The sequence below is a fragment of the Amaranthus tricolor genome, chromosome 17 (assembly GCF_026212465.1).
Source record: "Amaranthus tricolor cultivar Red isolate AtriRed21 chromosome 17, ASM2621246v1, whole genome shotgun sequence".
NCBI lineage: Eukaryota > Viridiplantae > Streptophyta > Magnoliopsida > Caryophyllales > Amaranthaceae > Amaranthus > Amaranthus tricolor.
Window position 1 is genome coordinate 13301049 of NC_080063.1, and position 23080 is coordinate 13324128.

General features: G+C 32.8%; 1 protein-coding gene and 1 pseudogene across 1 annotated transcript; both read right to left on the reverse strand.

The window, feature by feature from the left end:
* Positions 1-391: 391 nt before the first annotated feature.
* On the reverse strand, positions 392-4960 carry LOC130803761 (peroxidase 51-like; annotated as a pseudogene).
* A 2203-nt stretch (positions 4961-7163) lies between these two features.
* On the reverse strand, positions 7164-16915 carry LOC130804088 (uncharacterized). Its single transcript, XM_057668416.1, has 12 exons — positions 16647-16915; positions 16427-16475; positions 16262-16310; positions 15433-15503; positions 14173-14231; positions 13935-14033; positions 12552-12609; positions 11819-11955; positions 11668-11724; positions 9206-9303; positions 8497-8711; positions 7164-7534 (listed from the first exon to the last, which is right to left on the reverse strand). The coding sequence occupies exons 1-12, from the start codon at positions 16782-16784 to the stop codon at positions 7485-7487; spliced, it is 1080 nt and encodes a 359-aa protein (XP_057524399.1). The 5' UTR covers positions 16785-16915; the 3' UTR covers positions 7164-7484.
* Between the last annotated feature and the right edge of the window lie 6165 nt (positions 16916-23080).

Here is a 23080-nt window from a genome sequence, read left to right on the forward strand (position 1 = left end):
AAATGAATTATTATGTTTAGGGTTTACAAATTGTAGCATATTTGTCCTTGTATAGCTCATGTTTGTTTCACTAGGTGCCTTCTTAAGCACTTTATGGACTGTTGTTTGGTGTACTTCCTTGCATATGTTTGCCTTTTCGATACTATTTTGATGCTAGTCTTTGGAACTAGTCTTGAGAAACAAGACGAGTACACGATCATTGCTAGTCTTTTCGATTTTATGTATAGGACGAACAAGAAAACGAAACGTATATATAAATAATCATTAAAAGTACAATACTAATTAGTTTTGTTGCCTCATCATAATTAAACTTCTCACTCCTACAGATTAATCGTAAATCCATAAAAAAAAAAAAAAGGAGTATAACTATATATTTTAAGTTGAAAAAAAACTAGAAATTATTGTCAAACCTACAATCACGCCTTATTTCACTCTTATTTCCGGTCTTAACCTAAACCCGACCAAGCCTAGTCATTGCAGAAACGAAAACTCGTTCAAACAACGTCAAATTTGAAGCAAACGCATTAACAACCCGTTTGGATTTTTTTGTGGTATATAAGGCTTGATCCGAAGCAAGAAGAACTTTTTTTTGTTGAATGTTTTTATAGAATGAATTGTCAAATTTGAAAGGAGTAATAGGGTCTAAAGCAATAGCAGTTGCTGGATCCACTGATTTTGGGCATGATTTTTGTAACTCCTTTGCATATCCTTCATCAAGTGTTGGGTCAATCCCACTTTTACTCTTAAACTCTTACAATCTGTCTGAAAACTGGCTGCATTGTGAAAACCCTATTGTATGTGCTCCTCAAAAAAAAAAAAATTCAACAAGTTTTGTATGAGACCTTCTCACGCTTAAATGAATTCATATAATTAGTCAATTTCTCTAACTCATCATGTTAAGACCGTAAATGCTCACTTTAAGAGTTCACTTTATAATTGGTCATTTTAAGATAGTAAGTGATCACTTTAAAACTGTAAATGTACATTGGATCAGCCCAATAGAGATGATCTCACCATGAGACCGTCTATTTAAGAATTTGTCTAAATTTTATTAGTTACTTCATATTACAAGTAAGCGATGGCGTGTACTTGGTCATTTGTTTTCATTTACAGCTCATTCTCAAATCGAAGGTTCTATTGACCAGAATCTCTTAACTCTTTTAATAAGAGTATAATCTCTCATCATTCAACTTTTTAGACCTTGATCAATCATCGTAGCTTCTAAGAGCGGGATCTACAGGATATGATGATAATGATGACAAGTAATCCGCGGCGGATGTATGAAGGGGCTTGAGATTTGAGACTTGAGATCGTGCATAGGTCCCACCATAAATTATAAAAAAAAATTTACATAGAATAATCCAACTTTTTATTGATTTTCTTGCAATAATCCCAACTTTTGATTAATCATGAATAATCCAAATTTTAGGGTTAATTACACAAGAACGTTGTTCATATGATGACCGATTTTCGCAGGTTGATTGCGACACAATAAAAAAAATAAAATCAAAAGTCAAAAATATTAAAAATTAAAAGTTAAATCAAAAAATAAACTTACTTGATTCCTTTTCTTAATTTTTTAAAATTTTTGATTTTTTTATAATTTAATTTTGTATTTACTTTTTAATTTTTTAATGCAAAATGACTTGTGGTATAGGTAAAAGGTTACCTTAGTGTACTCTTAGTAAACATCATTTATAGTTGGAACTATTCATGGTTAATCAAAAGTTGTGATTATTGTAGGGAAATCAGTAAAAGATTGGATTATTCTAGATAATTTTTTCAATTATAAATCACCCTGATTTTCTTAAGAAAAGTTGTAAAAAATATTGAATATTCTAACGTAAAAAATGTCATGATCATTTTATAAACAGGATATACTAAATATGATAAAAAAAATAGTACAAAACCTAATAAAGCAATTATATCAACTTCAGATAGGCCCTGAATAGCAAATATGCCTCTCAGCTCCTTGTAGTAAAAGCCAGCCATAGGAAGGCGACCTTTTACACTCTTCCTTTTCGATTTCCTTCCCTCTCTTCTTCCCAATTCCACTCTATACTTTGGCCCTCCACTCTGCTTACATCCCATCCATATCTGTCTAATAGCATATATAAAGCGGTCTATAATATAAAATTCTTATTTTTAAAGGCCTGAATAATCAATTTTTTTTCCTAATCAATGTGAATGCAAATATATTTTTTACATTGTACATAATAATTTGTAATCGAGTAATTAAGAGACTAGTACATGGAATTATACTCTAAAATAGAAAATAAACAAATTTTAAAAGATGAAAAGTGTACGCTAGCATTTATTTTTTCTTATAAAAAAATTAGGAGTCTATCATATAAAATTGATAGTGTCTATCCTTAAATTTTACATAACGGCTCTTATTCCATTTATCACAAAACTACCAAAAACAATATAAAACAACTAACAACCCGTTTATTAAGCGCTAATAAACGGTAATAATGGGAATAAAAATTAGTGTAATTTGGGCTGAAAAATCTCACAACTACCTTAATGACCATACTTATCCGATTTCAATCATCTTATTTTCTTCATAAAATTCATTCCAAACTATGGTTGTTCCTTATTTAGTTAAAAATTAGACTATTGTTGGGATGATTTGTTCCATATCAATGGATTAAAGATTGTGTACAAATTTACAAGTTATTGGAGTCATTCATGCAATTGTCATATGGTTTTGAGACAATACCTTCTTGGCTTATAAAGTGTACGCCTGACTTATAAAGTGTGCACCTTATATTTTCCGATTATACGTCAGCATTAGCAATAAGTCCAGCTCAACTTAATATAATATTCGAGTCGAAGGTTCGCTTGTGAAAGGGTGTTGGGATGGTTTATCCTACATTGATGGATTAATAATAATGTGAACACCTTATAAGTTATTAAAGTCCTACCTCCAAATGTCATATGGTTTTGTGATGTTATTTCCTTAACTTGTAAATATGTCCGTGATTATATACTATTAATAACAATAAGTTCAACTCAATTTAACGACTATTCTTTTTATCTTTTTCGGTTTGCTATGAAAACATGTATATGTGTAGAAAGAAAACTAGGATGCCATTGTAACATCCACCGAAAACTAGGGAGGTTTGGTAGTAATATAAATATTTCTTTACTGTTCAAAGTAATACTATTATTTTCTTAAGCTTTACAAAAATTGTTGTAAACTGACACAATATAATAGATATAGTAGGCCATATAAGATTTTGATATTAAACTATGCTACAAAATTGTTAAATGTGAATATTTTTAATAGGGTGAAATAAAATCTTCAATTACTAATAAAATTCATATTTTTGAAACTGACATAATATGTTATAACATTCTTATTGTAATATATGAGTTGAATATACTAAATACGATGGTAATAATAATGATAATTCATACTTCTTAATACAAAAGAAAATTTAACTTGGATTTCTTTTAAAATATTCTCTGTTTTACTTATTTGTTACACTTTGATAACAAACAAACTGAAACTTTACTTAAAATTATAATGGGTAGTGTTTGCTTAGTTGGACTTGAAGCGGTGGAGTTTGTGCGCTTCTACTAGTTATCTATAGTTGGATCACTCAGTTTAATCGCTATAAAATTAACTTGCAAAAGGAGACTTGTTTGATCATAAGTGTTCATAAATATACAATTAAGATTAGGTGGAAAGTTAGGTGTATATAGAATTGAATCTTATTTTAGTTGAAATTGTAACAATCCGACTTACCGTTGACTGAGTAAACAGGGTCATCACGGGGTTTACTTCCCAAGAACCTCGAATTTCAATCCCAAAACTTGCGCAAAGAGTCTTTAGTTCTAAATCTAACTAAATCAGCTAATTCTCAATCCAAACATGTATCTAATACATAAAGTAATCATAAAAGTCTCTATAAAAGTCCAATTATAACCAGTACACTCTAGACTAATATATATATATATATATATATATATATATATATATATATATATATATATATATATATATATATATATATTACCAAAGCTTAGTACAAAACTACAAAACTCTAACGTGCTCAGCTCATTATAACATCCTTGGAAACTCTAATCAACTCCGCTAATCCACCATTCCCGACAGGTTCGGATCTGTAAACAAACTAAAAAAAATTGGAAACAATAGAAGGTCAAATTAAACTGAATGAGAAGTAACAATCCAAAACAACAAAACACAGTAAATCATATCATACGTTTAAAAGCAACATCAGTTCCCTAGATGTATGTGCGCACAAGAAGTGTAGTTGAGAGGAACATCCATAGCTCTAAGGCTATGTCACTCTCGGGTGAAGCTAGTCAATATCTCAATGACAATTCGCTTCAAACAGGGAGCAGGGAATAATGTTCTTCAACTCCGTCAATGACCAGCTCGCAAGCCCGATCCATTGACCATATCATAATATCAGCATAAGCATTCACAACAATATTTGTCTCAACAATTTCCAATCTCAAAAGAACTTTAGTAAAAAGTTTATTTTCAAGAATGTAGTCTGATCAGACTCTTTAAGGGATTGCTACTACTCACCAAAAAGAACACTTCAAAGTACTACGCGATCACTAGAAGGGCACCTCGATAATGTCGCCTCCTGAGCAAACAAATATAGCATCACAACAAAGCATACGATGCTACAACTAGGTTCATATAGCTCATTGCATCTCATCCTAAGAATGCATCTTAGTTCCATCTTCTATTCTAATATTTCTCATTTCAGAGATTGTGCAAGATCTAACTCCAACCCTCAATATCATCAAAATATATAACCTTGCCTTAGTCTAGCTTTTATTCTTGTAAAGATTATACGTCTCCACAATTCCCTTTGTATTCCAATTCAAACACTTCCATGTTCATCTAGACTCAAAACCAAGAAACTAAACAGGATTAACAAACCATCCAAAAGAAGGACTCAGCTAGTTTATCCATTCAGCTAATAGTTTCCACATGAACCCTAGATACTTTCAAGAACAACCAATCAATCAATATTTAACCATTACCATAATTTGAAAAGATTATTCTTTCATCCAAGAACACTGATCTAACCACAACTAAATCCTTCAAATAATCTACTATTAAAATCATAGCCCACACTTAAATTCTCATCATCACATAACTCACTAATAACACATTTTTCATGAATTTCCAATTTAATGACTCCATCTACTAACTCATACACATTCCGAGATTCAACAACATTTAGGGTTTAACACATGAATGAAAGATTATACAAGGGAAAGTATATGAATAAGAGTACAATTATTAAGGAAAAACAAGGAAAGAAATCAAGAAGGACTACCTTCTGTTTGCAGCAGCAAGAAACCGAAAAATTCAAGTTCAAAGCTTTATTTCCGGCTTGGATTTGATGTTTAATCAACAGGACCAAAAACTCACTCAATCCTTCCTCAAATCGGCAGAATTCAGGTTAAGGAAGGAAGTTTTCGGATACTTTTACACTCATTGTAGTTCGAATTCAGAGGAGAGTGAGCAAGAAAGATCAATTAGTCATAATTTACACAAAACAATCAAGAATGTAGAGCATTGATCATTTACCTTAAAAAAATATCGCAAAGAGAAAGAATTAACTGATTTCGCAACATAGATCCTTCAGAACTCAGAGGGAAGGATAAGGTGTGAGTCCTGCCGTTGTTATTTTTCGAAGTAAAGCTTCAAAGAAGGCTACGTTAGGGCTGAATTCTTTGAAAATTTCAGATCAAGAATACATGGTTGCACTCGAAAATCAGTGAATTGAATGAGAAAGAAGGTTGTTCAACTTTTGAAGAACTTAAGCAAGGATTTCGACAATTTTCAGAGGGAATGTCGTGAAGGAGGAAGGTGTTCTTGGGTTTGTGGTTTGGCTGGTTTCTGGGTTTGTCGAGGCGAGAGAGGGAGAAAGGGTTTGAGTTTTTAATCAAAATAAAACAAAAGGAAAAGAGGGAAGAAATTAAATTGAGAATGTTTCATGTCATGTGTATTTAAGATTATTCTCGCACTGATAATTCTCTTAAACTTACTCGTCTTAAAATATTAATTTCCCAAATGTTATAGAAATGTGTATTAGTTTTTCAGGTAAAGATTTTAAATTTGATTCTTATATATTTTTCTCCTTTTCAATTTATTATCTAAGAAACAAAAAATTGGGTGTTCTATCCAACACTACTAATTGGCTTTAGAAATTGATTTTAAATTCAATATTGTTTGTATCATTGATTGCGTTCATTTGATCAATTTTGTTGTATATACTTCTAGGTTTTAACGCTATATATTTATGGACGATGATATGTTATGTATTTTCTTTTTCTTTTTTTTTTTTTTGAGATATATACCATGTAATTGTTTTAACCTCAAATCACTGAAACTTCCTTTATCAAACAGTATCATTCTTGAAATTTAGAGACTTAAAATAAATATTAATTATGTATGTAATTTTGTTAAAATAAAATGCTAATGCATAGGTTGTACATCAATGATGGACAAGAATCATCGACCTTGTCCATTGCACTTTAGTCTTACGCAAGTGCAACAACTAAAAACAACCAATTTAGAAATTTTACACGCCCTCTATCTCAGCACAAATATCTCGTTCTAAATGATTTTCCTATTTAGAAAGCAATTTCTAGTTCACATATTTTTATCCCCACGAGATTTTGAACTAAATTTCTATCAATCAACTTACATTTTCTTAAAATTTGTACAGACCAACTCCAGCCGAGTTCTTTCTTCTAACTGGAATTTTGATTGTGTATAATTAGCTAATTTGCTAATTTGCTTAAAATAAACAGCCTTATATCCTATACACGTGTTATTTTCTTTTTTCTTGGTACAGGATAGACTGAGAGGAGAGAAGAACATCGGGAAAAAGACGCAAATCCGAGTTACTCCAACAAAGACAAGACCAAATCCTCAGAGGTGTTATTTTCATTTTTCCCTTGCTGAGGTGCTTCATAGTTCATACTATACGAGCTTCAATAACATCAAACAATTTAGTCCATGACTCTGCTACACCATACTCTATCCTCCCTTTGAATAAGCTACACAATGCAAATCGAAGTGAAAACTCTAACAAATTCGAACGGGCGGGAAGAGTATGATCTTAAGAATGTTTCATATCAAAATTACATGAACCACCACAATCGAGGAACCATTATAAAGGTTTCTACAACTAAAGCAATGAATTGTAAAATTACACAATATTGTTGATGCAAAAACTACTCAGTCAGTCGAATATCTTCACAATATTGTAATAGCCAAGGCAACTATGAAATATATATCCACAAATTCCCTCCACATAAAATACTCAGTCAGATATCTTCACATTGCTATAATACTAATAGAAATTTACACCAGCAGACAGCAGCACATTCGACGTAATTTCAGGTACAAGAGAGTGGTGACCGCTAGTACACCTCTAGCTCACTACATTCCAATCATGACAATAAGTGGGTAAAATCTACTATATCTGCTGGAGTTCATTTCGCAAGTTCAACACAATTTCTGCAAAAGCTGAAGATAACAAAGGAATCGAAACGCCAAAGTCAAAGAACAAGAAAATGAAACTCGTGCTTAAGAGTAACAACCAGAAACCCTCCACCAAGACCATGAATACAAGAAATTCAAATGAAAAGGGAAGAAAAACATATGTATTAACAAATCTTCAAACCCCATGTATTAACAGATCTTCAAACCCCGTAGCAGAGCAAGCTTCTCCAAACCCTCCCACACCCATGCACGTGTTCAAATCATCCAAAAACTCAAATGAAAAGGGATGAAATCAAGAAAACCATGTAAAAAGAAAGAAAGACCGGAACATGAAGAAGAATATCAGCAAAGGCATATTTAATTACACCACACAGAGAAAGGCATAGTCTAACAAAGTCATGATCAAGCTGTGAAATGACATGACCATGAATGTTGTCTTGAATGATAGAAGTGTATCTAACCAGTGAAGACTATTCCCACCATGCTAAAATAATAGTTGCATGTATTATTCCAAAAGGGATAAGGATAAAATGAGGGCAGCTTCATTTCCTACTAAACATCTTACGTCCAAAAATAAGAAATTGGAATTGGGTGGATTTAGTTCATATCATGACCATTTTGTGAGCGAGGTTAATGTTCCCAATATCATTAAACACAATTGCTACTGTTGAGCGTTCCCTAACAAATACAACCCAAGTAATCAACCCTAGGTTGAGTGTTCCCTAGTGCATACGCCTCAAGATGTTTAAAAAATAGCCACATTAAAAAAAAAGAAAAAGAAATAAGAGTTAGATCTGAAAACCATAGTGTAATGTAGTGTCTTCATCAAGGTAAATCCATCAATTTAAGAGGAATAGGATTCTACCACATTTAATTAAAGATTTAGAGCAGTTACAGAAAGCCACATAACATCTGTCAACTGGTTCAAATTTTGAATTTATGAAAAACAAAAACATCTATACTTGGTTCAAATTCTAGACTATTACCTTCAGGTAAGCTAAAATTTCGCAGGGCGTCTTCTGCATTTGATAGACGTGAGGGAATAGCATTACTGGGCCATCCTCCAGCTCCCTTTCTGCTTGTTTGCACTGGGCCAGTACGACCCTTCTTCGTGGGAGTCAACGGCCAAGCCATGACTCTAACTCTGGTTGGAAGGACAGACAACAAATCTGCATATCTAAGACTGATGGTGATCCTGGTGCTGAAAGAAAATTAACAATCAAGCAATAGTTGTCAAAACATAATGACAACTAGAAAGACAGAAACAATCTCACAATTATCTGTAATTCCGTATGCAAACAGCTTAGCAAGGTCAGATAAATCATATGTAAAGACTATTTCAATAAAATACTTCTAAACTACTTTACTACAACTGTACTACAAGAAAATTTAGGATTGCATAAAGCTAAGCCATTTATTTGAACAGGAAATGAACAGAAAATATTGCATTCAACCCCACTCACAGTTTTTGGTACTTATCGCAAGAATTCAGATATCATGCACTTCTAAACAAAGCTAACAAGAAATACATGCATAAACTGTTCTGCCAAGAGGGGTGACTAAATCACTTTTTCCCTCGTGCACGATGCACCTGAAATTGTGACTCTACTTCAGCGAGTACTCTTGTACCAAAATTAACTGAAAAAGCATTTACCCCAGTATTCTTGTACCAAAAGCAACTGACAAAGCACTTACCACTCAAAATCTTCCAGTACAAATTCAATCATATGAAATGGAAGACTATGATAGAGATCTCCAATTTGGTTCTCATATAAATCTTTCATTAGGCGAACCTGAAAGAAAAAGGAATCAGAAAGCCACAATAAAAATCTTTTTTTGGTAATTAAACCTCGATAAAATCAGTGCATAAACAATATTAATTTCTCAAAGTAAACAGGTTTCCTAGTAAGGAATATACTAACATTAGGCAGTACACATACTACAAAATGAAGATGTGGGAGAAAGGAAGATCTACCAAAGAAATGCATGAAGCATTGTCCTAAAACAAATGAAAGTTATCCATGGCAAGCAATGTGGGTAGGGAGAGTCCACCTATATGGAGAGTTCTGATACAAGTACTTTACTTGAAGAGGTCAAATTCAAGTTGCTAAGTTAGCGACAAGAAAGAGATGTATAAAGAGTCCACGCAATGAATATCCTAAAGCCACAACAAATGGAGTATTTGTGTTCCCATGATGAGTTCTAATTCCATATGAAGTCTTCATGCACATAAAATCACAGGAGGCATAGTCAAATTTGGTGCACCATACAATGCATGTCCAAAATAGAGTTAGCTAATTTGGATATTTTAGTTTCTTATCTTTCATTCTTTGCAAATTTTATCTTTTTAATTAATAATAATTGTAACTCTTAGGAATTAGTTTTCACTATATGATGTCATCCTTGATAAATAATTTGGATCCCCCATTACTCCAGCTAATTCTTCTACTTCCAACACGTGAATTTCGACATTCCCAAGCATATTATCCATGATTGTTACACTTGAAACACTTGACGTCCTTGTTGTTTCTCAAACAAAATCTGGCTCCATTGTTCTTGTCATACTAGATCATGAAATAAAAATGAGGTTGTTCCTTTAAACAATGGGCGCTTTAAGAGCATATTGAAACATAAAATTCCGTTACGTAACCTATGACCTTAAATCATGGAGAAAGGTCATTATAAATTGTTATTCTAACATATTAGATATTAGTGTCTTTTTTAATGTGTATTAGGTTCTTAAATGTCTATTATGAGCTTTATTTTAACTACATGTTCTAGAAAACTAAAATCCTTTTCAAGTTAACAATTCACATCGTGATTTCCACGAAACAGATTGTAACAACGCAAGGTGCCGCATCAACCATTCACGCAATCGCGACAAAATTAGTGATTATTTCTATGTACTAGAGTTACGATAAACCTTCTTCTTACCTTGTTATCTTCAAAGACAATCGCCAAACAACAAGCTTCATCGAAATAACAAGTTTCAAGTTATCATGTGAATCTCCATCTAAATCGTAAATAAAATGACCCAATTTCAACTTTTGTGACAAGTCATATTCATCCTCTCAAATTCCTTCAAGTATTCGACCACCCCCACATCCTTCTTAGTAAATGATTAAGGTTGTTGATAGTTAGATGGTACAAAGCTCTTGCACATATAAGTCAAGTAATTCCACATCAAAGCTAAGAGTTGTAAGCTTTCTACTCTTGAACAATAGCACACTTCAATTACGAAATACTACAACTAAGAAATCTAAACAATCTCAGCTATCAAGATTTTAGATTTCATTTTTTATTCCCAAACTAAACAAAAATCAGTTCGCTATAAAGAGTTGAGCATCTATAACTCCAACATCTCAGCACTTGCCTCGTCAAATTTTATTAAAAGAAAATCCATTCCAACATTAACTCCATTGATCTAGATAGGCTTTGGATCCAAACCTTGGGTCATAATGGTACTTCTGCAGAAATTTCCCAATAACCATGACCAACAAAAAGGTTCACCAAGATGCTTGAGAATCAACATTGTCCAATTCATAATATCATGAGATAACGTATTTTTATCACTTATGAAAACAAATACAATCTCGAGTCTCAAACTCACTCAAAAGTCAAAACACGGAGACAATGATTTGACTATCTTAGTTTAATCGCACAAAATGCAAACCTACATAAAGTCCCATCAGTCTTTTGCCATGTACAACAAATCAATTTTTCCATCAACCTTACACGTTACATAATTACATCTACAAACCAACAAAACAATAGGAGACAACCAAATCCCATCTAAAAAATTAAAAAAAAAAACCTTCTAAGCCCAATGTATTAGGAAAGTTTACATTAAGAAGAAAAAGAAAAGTAAAAGTATAATGTTTTACACGATCTCTAGTAACGAATAGCAATCCATAAGAATGACTAATATTTATATAATAACTAGGAGTGGTCATGGTACTCAATTTTGCTTTCTTGAACCGGAAAGCTATTAATTCCCTAAGATATAAAAAGAGTTATTGCATTAGTTATAATGGATAACTAAGATGTAAACATTACAGCTTTTCTAAAAATCTAATCAAGAAACAGCATGCATCATTGCATGTCTCTAAATTCAAAGCCTCACAATTGCATACAGGAACAAGGTAGTATTATCATACCTGCTCCCTCCTATCAACATATGCCTGCAACAGTTCCCCAATGTGATCTATAAATTTCTGAAATAGAAAATATACAGCTTTCCTTAGCAAAGGCAAAATTACTTATGAAAATTGCGCAACAAGAATATGATGATAAGACAACTAACCTCACCATTGCATTGGATGAAAGAAGATCATTTTCAGCTTCTCGTATAGGCAGAAAAAAAGGAATGGTGTGTTCTAAAACCGTCATCTTTTCTAGAAACGACTTACTCTCAAGCACACAGTGATAAAGTTCGCACGGCTCTCCTGTTCATATGTACACATTTTGTTAAAGAATAATACTATGTTGTGCATGCAAACTTACTTGACAGCGTCATTTCAGAATATTTCAAAAAACACATTATAAGCAGCTAGGAAAAAAGTAAGGAATCAGAAGGCTTGCCAAGCCAAGGTACAAAATCCTTAAATTAAAGTCAAGCTTCGAAAGATTTCACATATTGAAAGCAAAATGGCATATTAAACTATATGCACTTTGCGACCAAGCATCAACCACAAACAAGCTCTTTATTATTAGAAAAATAAGGCTGCATACATCTAAACTCTAACCCAACCCGCCTAGGTAGGAGCCATTTTATTGGCAATTTGGCATTGAAGCATGGAGAAAACAGGTATCAGTTTCGAAAACTAACACAACTACTAATACAGCATTACTTCTCAATTTTCAAGGGCAAACTCAAACTTTATTAGACAAGTGTGCCAATTTCAAATTGCATAACGCATTTATCGTGATAACCGGAGTGCTAGCTTGGCACACAAAAAAAAAAAAAAAACCCAATCAAAAGCTCAATCTAAGCATATGAACCCGGAGTATTATTGGACATAAAATATTATTGAAATATTACCGGCAAATGAAGTTTCGTACTGTATGCCAATCCTTGCACCTTCCAAACAACATATAACCTGCTTAACCAATAAATTGATAGTTTACAAAAGAGTGTCAATATTATATCAGACATTTCATCCAATGAATGCTGATGAAGCCTAGTAAAAACCTTACTCAAAACATAACACTGCATTTTCGGTAACAGATCTGACAAATATAATAACATCCACACAATTGTCATCCGTCAGAACATTTTTTAAAATAAGCATTTTGCACCGACATAAGTTTTAGTATTTAGCTAATGGCAAAACTGCGTCTTGTGGCCAATTCATATGTTAACCTAGAAACTTAAACCTTCAAGAACTGCTAAACTTAACCCACACTCAAGAATGATCTGCTGAAAATTTCCACATCCAGTATCAAATCCCTTCAGCCCCTTTAATCACATGACAGTTTCATATAGTACAGGATTTTTGTGTCCAGAAACTTCAAACATCCAAAGATGTACGACCTTATACTTCAAACTGCCGTGGTAGAGCAATTGTAACTCGTATGACCTCATATTTAAAACTGTTCAGCACTTTATCTTAAAGCTGGAATTTTTTCACGTATGTTTAGCCCATCACAATATTTCAGAAGGCTGATATTATATCAGTCCTATCATTTGGAATTAAAAGAACAAAGCAGTTCAAAGCACACCAATAATCTTCAAAACAAAGAAATATAACCCAGGAAGATATAATTTAAGAAGTCATATTAGATACGAAGGGGCAAAGCAATAAACATTTCGCAGTAGCAATACAGCTATATCAATTTTACCCCTCCCTCTTTGCTCTTAGACATTAATCTACCACATTTGTTAATCTACCTCCACCTAAACACAAGCAATATGAACACATGTTCCAACACTCAAAATGAAAAAAAAAAAAAAAAAAAAAAAAAAAGTAAACACTTTAACATAAAGGGCATATAATAACAAAATATGTCGATCATACATTGGCCATAAATTTTTCACAAACATTCTCGCAGATAACTTAGTGTATCCTCCCGCACTTAGCATTGCTGGTGTAAAGTCTAAATTACACTTACAGTAGACTCGTTGCGACTTATTTTAACCAAGAATAAGAAACCTTTTCAAAGCTACACTTATCTGGTAACCAATTCACATAGAACAAGTATATGCACTCTCCTGCTTTCATTGTCATGGACTTGGATCATGGGGTGCTTAAATGTACTCTCATTTCTCAAGATGCTAATCAATTTCATGCAGATTGCATAGATGCTTGATACTACACAACAAATTGTACACTTTCCCTTAAGTTAGATCTTGTATACCAGGTATTACAAGTTTTTTTTCTTAATGTAACCCCTTTACTATGAGACAGTTTGTTTGGAAAGTTACCTTACTTCCCACCCTGTAAGTCACTTTTTCAAGGATTGGAGGATCTAGCTCCATATTTGAATCTGCGGCTGTTGCCTTCCTATCTGCCTCCATGTGAACCTTAATAAAGAAAAATACCAAAAAATCTCAACCATTTACATCAAACGATAAAAAGTGAAGTGAAACATACAAACAGTAACATCATTTTTGATATAGGAAAAAAATATTCACGGAATATTATGCATCAATATAAATGTACCCTCTCTCTAATTGTGGCTAACAATCCATCATTCCAATCTTCACCTTCGAGATAGATCTCTGTAAACACAATTAGAAACCATAGCAAATGCTTGAGAAATCAAAAGATCAAATTTTGTGCCATATCATATATAAAGAAAGATGAGCCAACAGATACTTAATAACTCCGAAAAACGAATGACACAAAAAAATGAAAAAAAGTAGTCACCCATACATGTACAAACAAGAGTGATGTGAATCCAACACCTTAAAATCCAAGCAAATACAGGAGTCGAAGACAATTGTCAATGTCGAAGCAAAAGGGGTCTAAAGACGTATTAATTAGTGTCCAATCCTTATGCACCACTAAGCAAGTCTGTGAAGGTCCAAGAAAGTCCAAAAGAAAAGGCATACCCTTTATGCCAAGAAGTTCAACAAAAGAAACACCACTTATTGACACATTCTACACGTGAAAACAAAGCATCCAATAAATAGTTGGTGTAAGCTTCATTTGAATAAAAACTAAGTAAAATTTAGTAGCTCAAACCACCACAAACAAACATCCTTAAGGGTTCTTTCTTCTTTGTGATAACTTGAAGGTGCTTTAAAGACTCTTTTCAAGTGTGTCTTCTAGAGTTGCTCAACGATCCCATTACGTCCTAGCCGCTAGGAGTGTCGAAGGGGTAGGGATTGAATTGCTTTCTTGCTATCCTTTATCTGGCATCCTTTCATTTAAAGCTTATCCCCCATTCACATGAAGGATTGGAAAAATCCATTGAGTACGTATCAGAATTTTTCGAAAAAATTCTAGTGAACTTCCAAGTCAAAAACATCATTTTTAAACCACAGAAATTAGTCATAAAAAACCTAGGTTCAGTACAAAGTATATTTCTCCTACAGCAGAAAGCTATTTGCCTATAACATCTCAAACAGAACTAAACTAATAGATATGAAATCAGAAAACATGTAGAATATCCTCTGTTTCAAACCAAAAGACCGAAAGAGTGACTTCCATGTACCCAAAATATATTATTTACAGTTAAACTTACTTAGATGACCCTTTTCGGTTAATAAAACAAGTTCCAAAAGCTTCACAACCTAGAGTTTGCAAAACAAAACCATAACATTCCAGTTTTCTAAAACCATGCTAGAAGCTGTGAACCAATAGTGAAAGTCAAAAAAAGGACAGGCTGAACAATGAGGGGTTGGCAATAGGAGCATAGACAAGAAAAAAAGCCATAACAAATTCCAGTATGAAATTGAGAAAATTACACAACAGTACCTTGAGTTTGAGATGCTTTTGCAGCTTCAAATTCTTTCTGCAAACGCTCAAATACCATCTTGTCAGAATCCCTAATAAAATTAAATATTCTAGTTATACATAATCTTAAATTAATAATTAAAATTCCAAAAAAGTCTTAAATCTCAGCAGCCAACTATAAATTATAATAATTTCTAACCAGTCGCTACTCAGTACCACAAGTTTAAATGGAATTTCAGAGGCTTGGGTTACAAACTCACAATTTTCCAAAAACTCTTTGCAATCAAGAAAATATGTCATACCACTTACCCCATATTACAGGTTAATCAATAAATATGCATACAGAAATTCTAGCATAATACAAAAGTCAATGATAAAGCTTCGGATAACTCAGATCATCATTTGATCCTGATTAGCAGGCTAATCTTCATTAAAGCGTATAATTTCCATTAACATTGTGTTTGGATAGAAGTAAATGGAGAGAAAGGAAGATGAGGGATTTGGAGGGATGAATGATCCTTTTTGATGATCCCTAATTTGGATATAAAAAGGGAGGGGAAGAATTCGGAAGGAAAACATGGATAATTTTGTTAAAGTTGCAATCTCTCAAAGTTGGAAAGATTTGGATGGAAAATTTACCTTACATTTCTCTTCCCTTTCCTTCCCACTTAAACAAGCAACGAAGATTTACCTTACATTTCTCTTCCCAATTCTTTCCCTTCCCCTCTTCTTACTTTCTTTTCTCTCCAAAATTGTTATCCAAACATACAGTAAACAGTAAAGGAACAAACGAACAAACAAGAAGATAAATTTACACGCGAACAATGACGGTTTACGGAAAATTACATACCTGGATAAACGTTCTGTCAGATCTGCATGTCTTTTGGAGACATTGTTAACTGCAAAAATGTCAATGTAAAAACAATCATATACTAAGTACTAACAGAATCACACACACAATAGCATACAGTTCGAGGTATTAGGGGAAAAATGAACTTAAAATACAAGAATTTACATCTAGCTTTAATTGCATCAAGCCGAATATCTTCATCGTGAACATAATTCTGCAAAACAATAATAATAATAATAATATACAAGAATTAAGAAGAATCAAAGAAAAATTAGACATAAGTTAATTTAATCCAAAATTATCATCAATTCATCGCCTAAATTCAGACAGAAAGGATAAAGGACGAAAGCGAAAAGAAAAACGATGAGAATGGAAAGAAAGTTACCGGTTCCCCCATCGAGAATGGATTTTGATCAACCATTATTAGGGTTTTGAAATTCCAGAAAGAAAATATGGGGTTTTTCGCAGGAGGGTATTGTGGCTGGGTTTGGGACTTCGTGGGGATTAAAAAGGTTTCTAACATCTAGCTATCAACACAAAATTAATCTAAATCCAAATCTAAAATCTAAAACATCTAAAAAAAATAGGTGAGTTATAACTTTGTACCTTAGCTTTCATCCACACCAGTTTTTGTTCTAATTTTTTCCATAAAATTTATCCCCAAAAAAACAAAAATATTTCATCTTCACTTCTTAAATATTAATTTATGTATAATTAAGAAAAAAAATTTAAACATATTAAAATATAGAAAAATAACTGTCTAATTATGAAGCATAAAATTTTATGAACATTAGTATATTTGTAGGCAGTATTTTTGATATATGCATATATAACAAAAAAACTTATAAAAAAAGGATATTCTACACGGTAGGTACGAACTTTTGCAAAGGCCCGTGGTAGCAAATCTTTTAAAAAAAATTAGCATTGTGCTTTTGGAATTTCACAACTTAACGTATAATCTAACGTTTTTTTGACATTAATGTTACGACAACTTAAATTCCAAAAGTACAATGTTATCTTGAGGAATTTTAAGAAAAGATGGTTACTACATTTTAATGAAAAAAAGACAAGGGTAAAAACGAAATTTCACAACTTAACGTATAATCTAACGTTTTTGGGCATTAATGTTACGGCAGCTTAAATTTCAAAAGTACAATGCTATTTTGCGAAACTTTTTTCTTGATTTGCTACCACTACCTTTTGCAAAAGCTCATGTCTATTATGTAGAATATCCCTAAAATAAAAAAAATGTTATTTGGACAAATGTCAATTTCTTATTTGTTTAGTGAACAAAATTGTTCTTTTAATATTTCCACTCACAAAGTGTAAAAAAAATAGGTATGTGAGTTTTTTATTTTTCCCACCAATAGAATCAAATTTTGAACAAAAAAACTCTACATGTAGATTATTTTTCACCATTCGGAATGGTCTAGGAGTGCTCTAAAGAATTCCTGGAAAAAATTATGGGACCCACAGTTACCCGATTTCAAGCGTCTTAACATGTCTCATTTTTATCATTTATTTTGATTTCACATCATCAAATTTTATTACGTGTCACTATAATATTAGTCATATTAATGTAGTTTTAATCATATTAGTATAATATTAATCTAATTTATAGTGTATTTATTAGTGTGTATTAATTGTATTAGTATTATATTAGTCATGTTAATTACTATTTTTTTTGTCGCGTGATTATATTATTATTCGTATTTGTATAATATTAAGTTATATTAATGTAACATTAATTGTATTAGTATTGCATTAATATATTGTCAGTTGACGTATTTATAGATAATTGTATTAATTGGATTAGTGGTATTAATTTAAAAATAAAATAAAATTCGTAATTGGTTGTAAATTGTTCATAAAATGGTCAGAATCTACTACTAGACAAATAATCACAAAATGGTTACATTCTTGTAGCACACGACCTACCCATTTCTAGTCGTAGATTGCGACCAACTACCTCTAATCGTGATTTTGGTCGCAGATTGATGACCAAATACAAGTTATCATAGATTTTTTGTCGCAATTCAAATTAACATGTTTTTCTAGCGGTGATTAAGTAATTACATGTATTTTTTGTTGGTTATTGATTACTTTATTGCATAAAATAAAATTAGTAACTAAATCACAAACAAACAAACAATTAATTATTTGGAGTGCTTTGGGTCTAAGAGATGTTTTTTCATTGACAAGGTTGCTCGATCAAGTCGACCCTCTTTGAGCGGTCATTGGCACTTACTTGTTGGATTGTTTTGTTTGGCGCATGTGGTTGCTGCGGTAGGGAAGTTTAGTGCACTTAATCGGTTGAGATCCCCTCATATGATTAGGCAAAGTGAGAACACTCTCTAAAACATGTTGGCAAATTACATAGTCGTACGAGATTTGCTTGAATGATCGGGTGGCATGCTTAGTCACCTTTCTAGACTTTTCTTCGTTCTCCATGGGGTTTTGGCATTTGGCCTCTTTTACTTTGTGTAGCTCAGCTCGATTGGCTCTGTTAGTCTACGATATTTCCATACATGAAATGAGATAAATATAGTCTTAATTATTGTTTGATAGAAGTTAGTCTACGATATTTCCATCACCTTTGGAGTGAGAGAATGTATAGTCAGGTGTAGCTACTTAGGCCTTTACTTATTTCGAAAACAATTAACTCAACTTGTAATCAACCAATTTTTAGTTTTAGATTATCAAACTTAAACATACACTCTAGCCCCTCTTAATTACCTTTTAAGGCTCGCTTTTATTGAGTGTAAATATTTAAGGGGTAATTAAAACTCAAAGTAGGAAAACAAAGTTAATTAGATAGAAGATTAAAGAAATTTAATTTTTAGACAGGTAGAAGAATTGGTTAGAAAAAAATAAAAAATGGATAAAATAGTAATTAGTTCCCTCTCAATTTACCCTAAGGGAGGGTGAGGTAATACTTTCCTTCAAATGAGGGAAATCATTTTCCTTTTTTATTTATTTTTTTAGTTTATTTTCATTCTACCTCTTTCACAATTATTTTACTATTTCATTTGCACCTATATTTATCTTTATCTTTATTTCATTAGTTTGATATTACTGGGTCATGAATAAGGTTAGGTTGGCATAAAATCATCTTCTCATTCAACTTGGCTATTTGAGCTAAGAGTGAACCTTGATCATGCACTATAATCCACTTGACAATAGCATTAAGATACTCCAAACAAGACTTAAATCATGCATTTTCACCTAAATTTCCCCTAACTAGAGGAAGAACCACTCACTTGTCATGGAGTATGCCAACAAAGCTACTTTAATAACTATTACAACTACTACAATAACCATGTTTTCAAGACTTCCCAACCGATAAGTGCAAAAATAAATAACAAAAATGATCAGTTTTAACAATTTTACTTTTAAATACGAAGTTCTAATACTAAACCAACAAGCAAAGCTTCAACTAATATACTACAACATTCAAGCAAGATATCAAACATGAACAAGAATTATCAAGGAGAAACCAACTTACTACCTTTCATGCAGTGAAGAAATCCAAACAAGTAGGAAATGAACCTAATCAAATAAAAAAACTTAAACTTTGAGGAATTCTTAATGCTATTATTGGTCAAAAGAACCTTTAAAATGTTTAGATTATTCTTGATTTGGATGATAGTACTTTGTTAACAATGGAAGCTAAGAGTGATCATGGAGAAAGTATAGTTGCAAATTAAACTAATGAGAAATAAAGTACTAAAGCTAAAAATGTAACTAAGGTAGAAATCGAAAGAAGTAGTATGAAATATGTAGAGAGGTGTAAAAATTAGGGTTTATAGAGCCAAGAAATAAAAAATTTAGGGCTTCAGTCAACCACTCCCCTTAATTCTTCCAACCAATTCTTTGAGATTATTCTCATTTAAATGTAGAGAGAGGAGGTTCAAAGAGCACACCAATCTGTTCAGAAATGGAGGGATAAATAGAAGAGGAAAGAAATGGGGTAGTGGGAGAGGGAATGAAATGTGTGCATTTGTAAACTCCTCACTAAAGTAAGTAAGCCTGAGCGGACCAAGGCCACGCTCAGGTAGTCGGGCGCATAAGCGCATTGTGACAGGCTCCTTGGCTAAAAAGGCTGTTGAGGTTCGACAAGGGAGGTTGATACCTTTTTTTGGCAATAGGTTTCCTGGGTGCATGGTTGGACATCCTTCTTCAAAGCTACAACATTGGTCCGAGTGGTTGCTGGCTCATCTCGTTTCTTTAATCTTTTCCACTTTTCACCCGTTAGCTTGCCTTGGACCTTCCTTGGCTCATAATTTAGCTTCACTTGGTGAACCCAAGCTTATGTTAACTACCATAGATTTCTCAGTTCTTCGTGATTTGGATCCTCAAAGGTGCTTTAGTGTTATTTTCTTTTAAAGCCCAGCAAGACATGTTAAAACAACACTACACTAGAAATTTAATATTTGTTGTAACATTTGGGAATTAATATTTTAAGACGAATAAGTTTAAGAGAATTATCAGTGCGAGAATGATCTTAAATACACATAACATGAAACATTCTCAATTTAATTTTTCTCCTCTTTTTCCTTTTCTTTTATTTTGATTAAATACCCAAAATTTTTCCCTCCCTCTCACGACATCAAGCCCAAACATCAGCCAAACCCCAATCCTCATTCTTTGAAGCTTTCCTTCGAATCCCAAAATGGCGACTGAAAGTCCTTCGAAACCTAACAATGGCAGACTGAAAGTCCTTCGAACCTTAACAATGGCGGTTGTTGTCACTGCTCTTTCCCTCCTCTTTTCGACATCCTTTGAAATTAGGGTTGAAATTTCTTCTTTTCTTGATAAATCCTTCAATTCATGAACAAATCCTCTTTTCATGATCCTTCTAACTTAGAATTTCAACAATAATCGAAGCCAACAATCATCTTTGTTCCATTTGGTTCCTCGATTTTCGAAAATAACGAACAAAATAATAACAGGTATGATTCCCTCTTTCTCTGAATTTCAATTCTATAATTCCTGATCATGAAATTTCGATCTAACCCTTCTCTCCCTCTCAATTCATTTGATTTCTTTGAACCCAACAGCTGCACCATGAATGTCACCCTACCTTCTTGAGCATTTTCGAAGAACAGTGCCTTCTTCATCTCGCTCTTTTCGGCAGATTCCAGTATAGGGCAAGAAGGTAGTCAAGTGTCTTTTGTTAATTTTGTTATTTGATCTTCTTAGCCGCATCTTTCGGATATATGCAATTGGATTACCATTTCTTGATTATATTCAATTGTCATACTCTTTCCAAATTATTCTTTTCAATCAAAAACCTCATGAAATTAAGCATTTGAGATTCATTGTATAAGTTACTCAATTAAAAGAAATGGACAATTGATAATTAGTAGTAAATTGTGGAATGTGGATTAATTTGATGGACTTTGATAACTAGTATGAAGTTATAAATATTGAAGTGGAGAAATTGGTGGAAAATGTTGTTAACTATAAGGTTATGGATGACTTGAAGCTCTTGAATGAATTAAGAAATTCTCTTGGAAATCATTGATAGTGGGGTGAAATATTAGTTATTATTAATTGAATAATTTTATCTTCTTGAAGGGATTATTAAGTTATTTGAGGATTTTCGATGTTGGGGTTAAAGGTACATTTTGGTGTTTAATTGGAAAATAAAGAGAATTATGAAGGTGGATAATCTTTAGAAAATGTTAATGAATTTTAGAGCATGACTATGTCGCCTTGATGGCCTATTGTGGTTTGAGTTCGAACATGCACAATTCTTTTATGATTAGATGTATTAGAATAGAAGCTTGAACTAAGATGCTGTCATAGGAGGAGATGCAATGAGTTATATGAACCTAGTTGTAGTATCGTATGCTTTGTTGTGATGCTATATTTGTTATGCTTCAGGAGGCGACATTATCGAGGAGCCTTCTAGTGATCGCGGAGTACCAGACTTAGCTTCTTGAAGCGTTCTTTTGGTGAGTAGTAGCAGTCCCTTAAAGGGTCTGATCAGACTACATTCTTGAAAATCAACTTTTTACTAAAGCTCTTTTGAATTGGAAATTGTTGAGACAAATGTTGTTGTGAATGTTTATGCTAATATTATGATATGGTCAATGGATCGGGCTTGCGAGCTGGTCATTGACAGAGTTGAGGAACATTGTTTCCTACTCCCTGTTTTGAAGCGAATTGTCATTGAGATATTGACTAGCTTCACCCGAGAGCGACATAGCCTTAGAGCTATGGGGCACCTCTCAAACTAGACTCCCTGTGCGCACATAAATCTATGGAACTGATGTTGCTTTTAAACCTATGATTTGAATTACTGTGTTTTGTCGTTTTGGATTGTTACTTCTCATTCAGTTTAATCCGACCTTCTGTTGTTTCCATCTTTTAGTTTGATTACAGATCGGAACCGGTCGGGAACGATGGGTTAGCAGTGTTGGATAGCGTTCCAAGGATGTGTATTGAGCTGAGCACGTAGGAATTTGTAGATTTGTTTTAGGATTTTGGATAAATGTATATTAGATTTGGTTGTGTTGGATATATTTGACTTGTAGAGAATTGAATGATTATCTTATGTTTTAGTTAGATGTTTGTTTTGAGATTTAGCTGAGTTGGTCACGTTAAAGAGCTTGTGACTCCTTTGCTCAAGTTTAGGAAGTATGATTTCAGTTTCTTGGGAAATGAACCCCGTGATGACCCTGTTTACTCAGTCAATGGTAAGTCGGGTTGTTACATTTGCGAGAGAATGTTGAACAAATGGGTTATTTAGGACCAAAAAGGAAAAATTTTCCATAAAAGTAATAACATATAATGAGTGGATTACTTAGTTAG

Coding starts and splice junctions, on each gene's coding strand:
- LOC130804088 (XM_057668416.1), bottom strand. CDS start 16,784: ATGTTAGAAACCTTTTTAATCCCCACGAAGTCCCAAACCCAGCCACAA. Junction 11,725..11,818: donor TTCTTTCATCCAATGCAATG/GTGAGGTTAGTT, acceptor TTTCTATTTCAG/AAATTTATAGATCACATTGG. Junction 7,535..8,496: donor AAATTTTAGCTTACCTGAAG/GTAATAGTCTAG, acceptor TGTTATCTTCAG/CTTTTGCAGAAATTGTGTTG.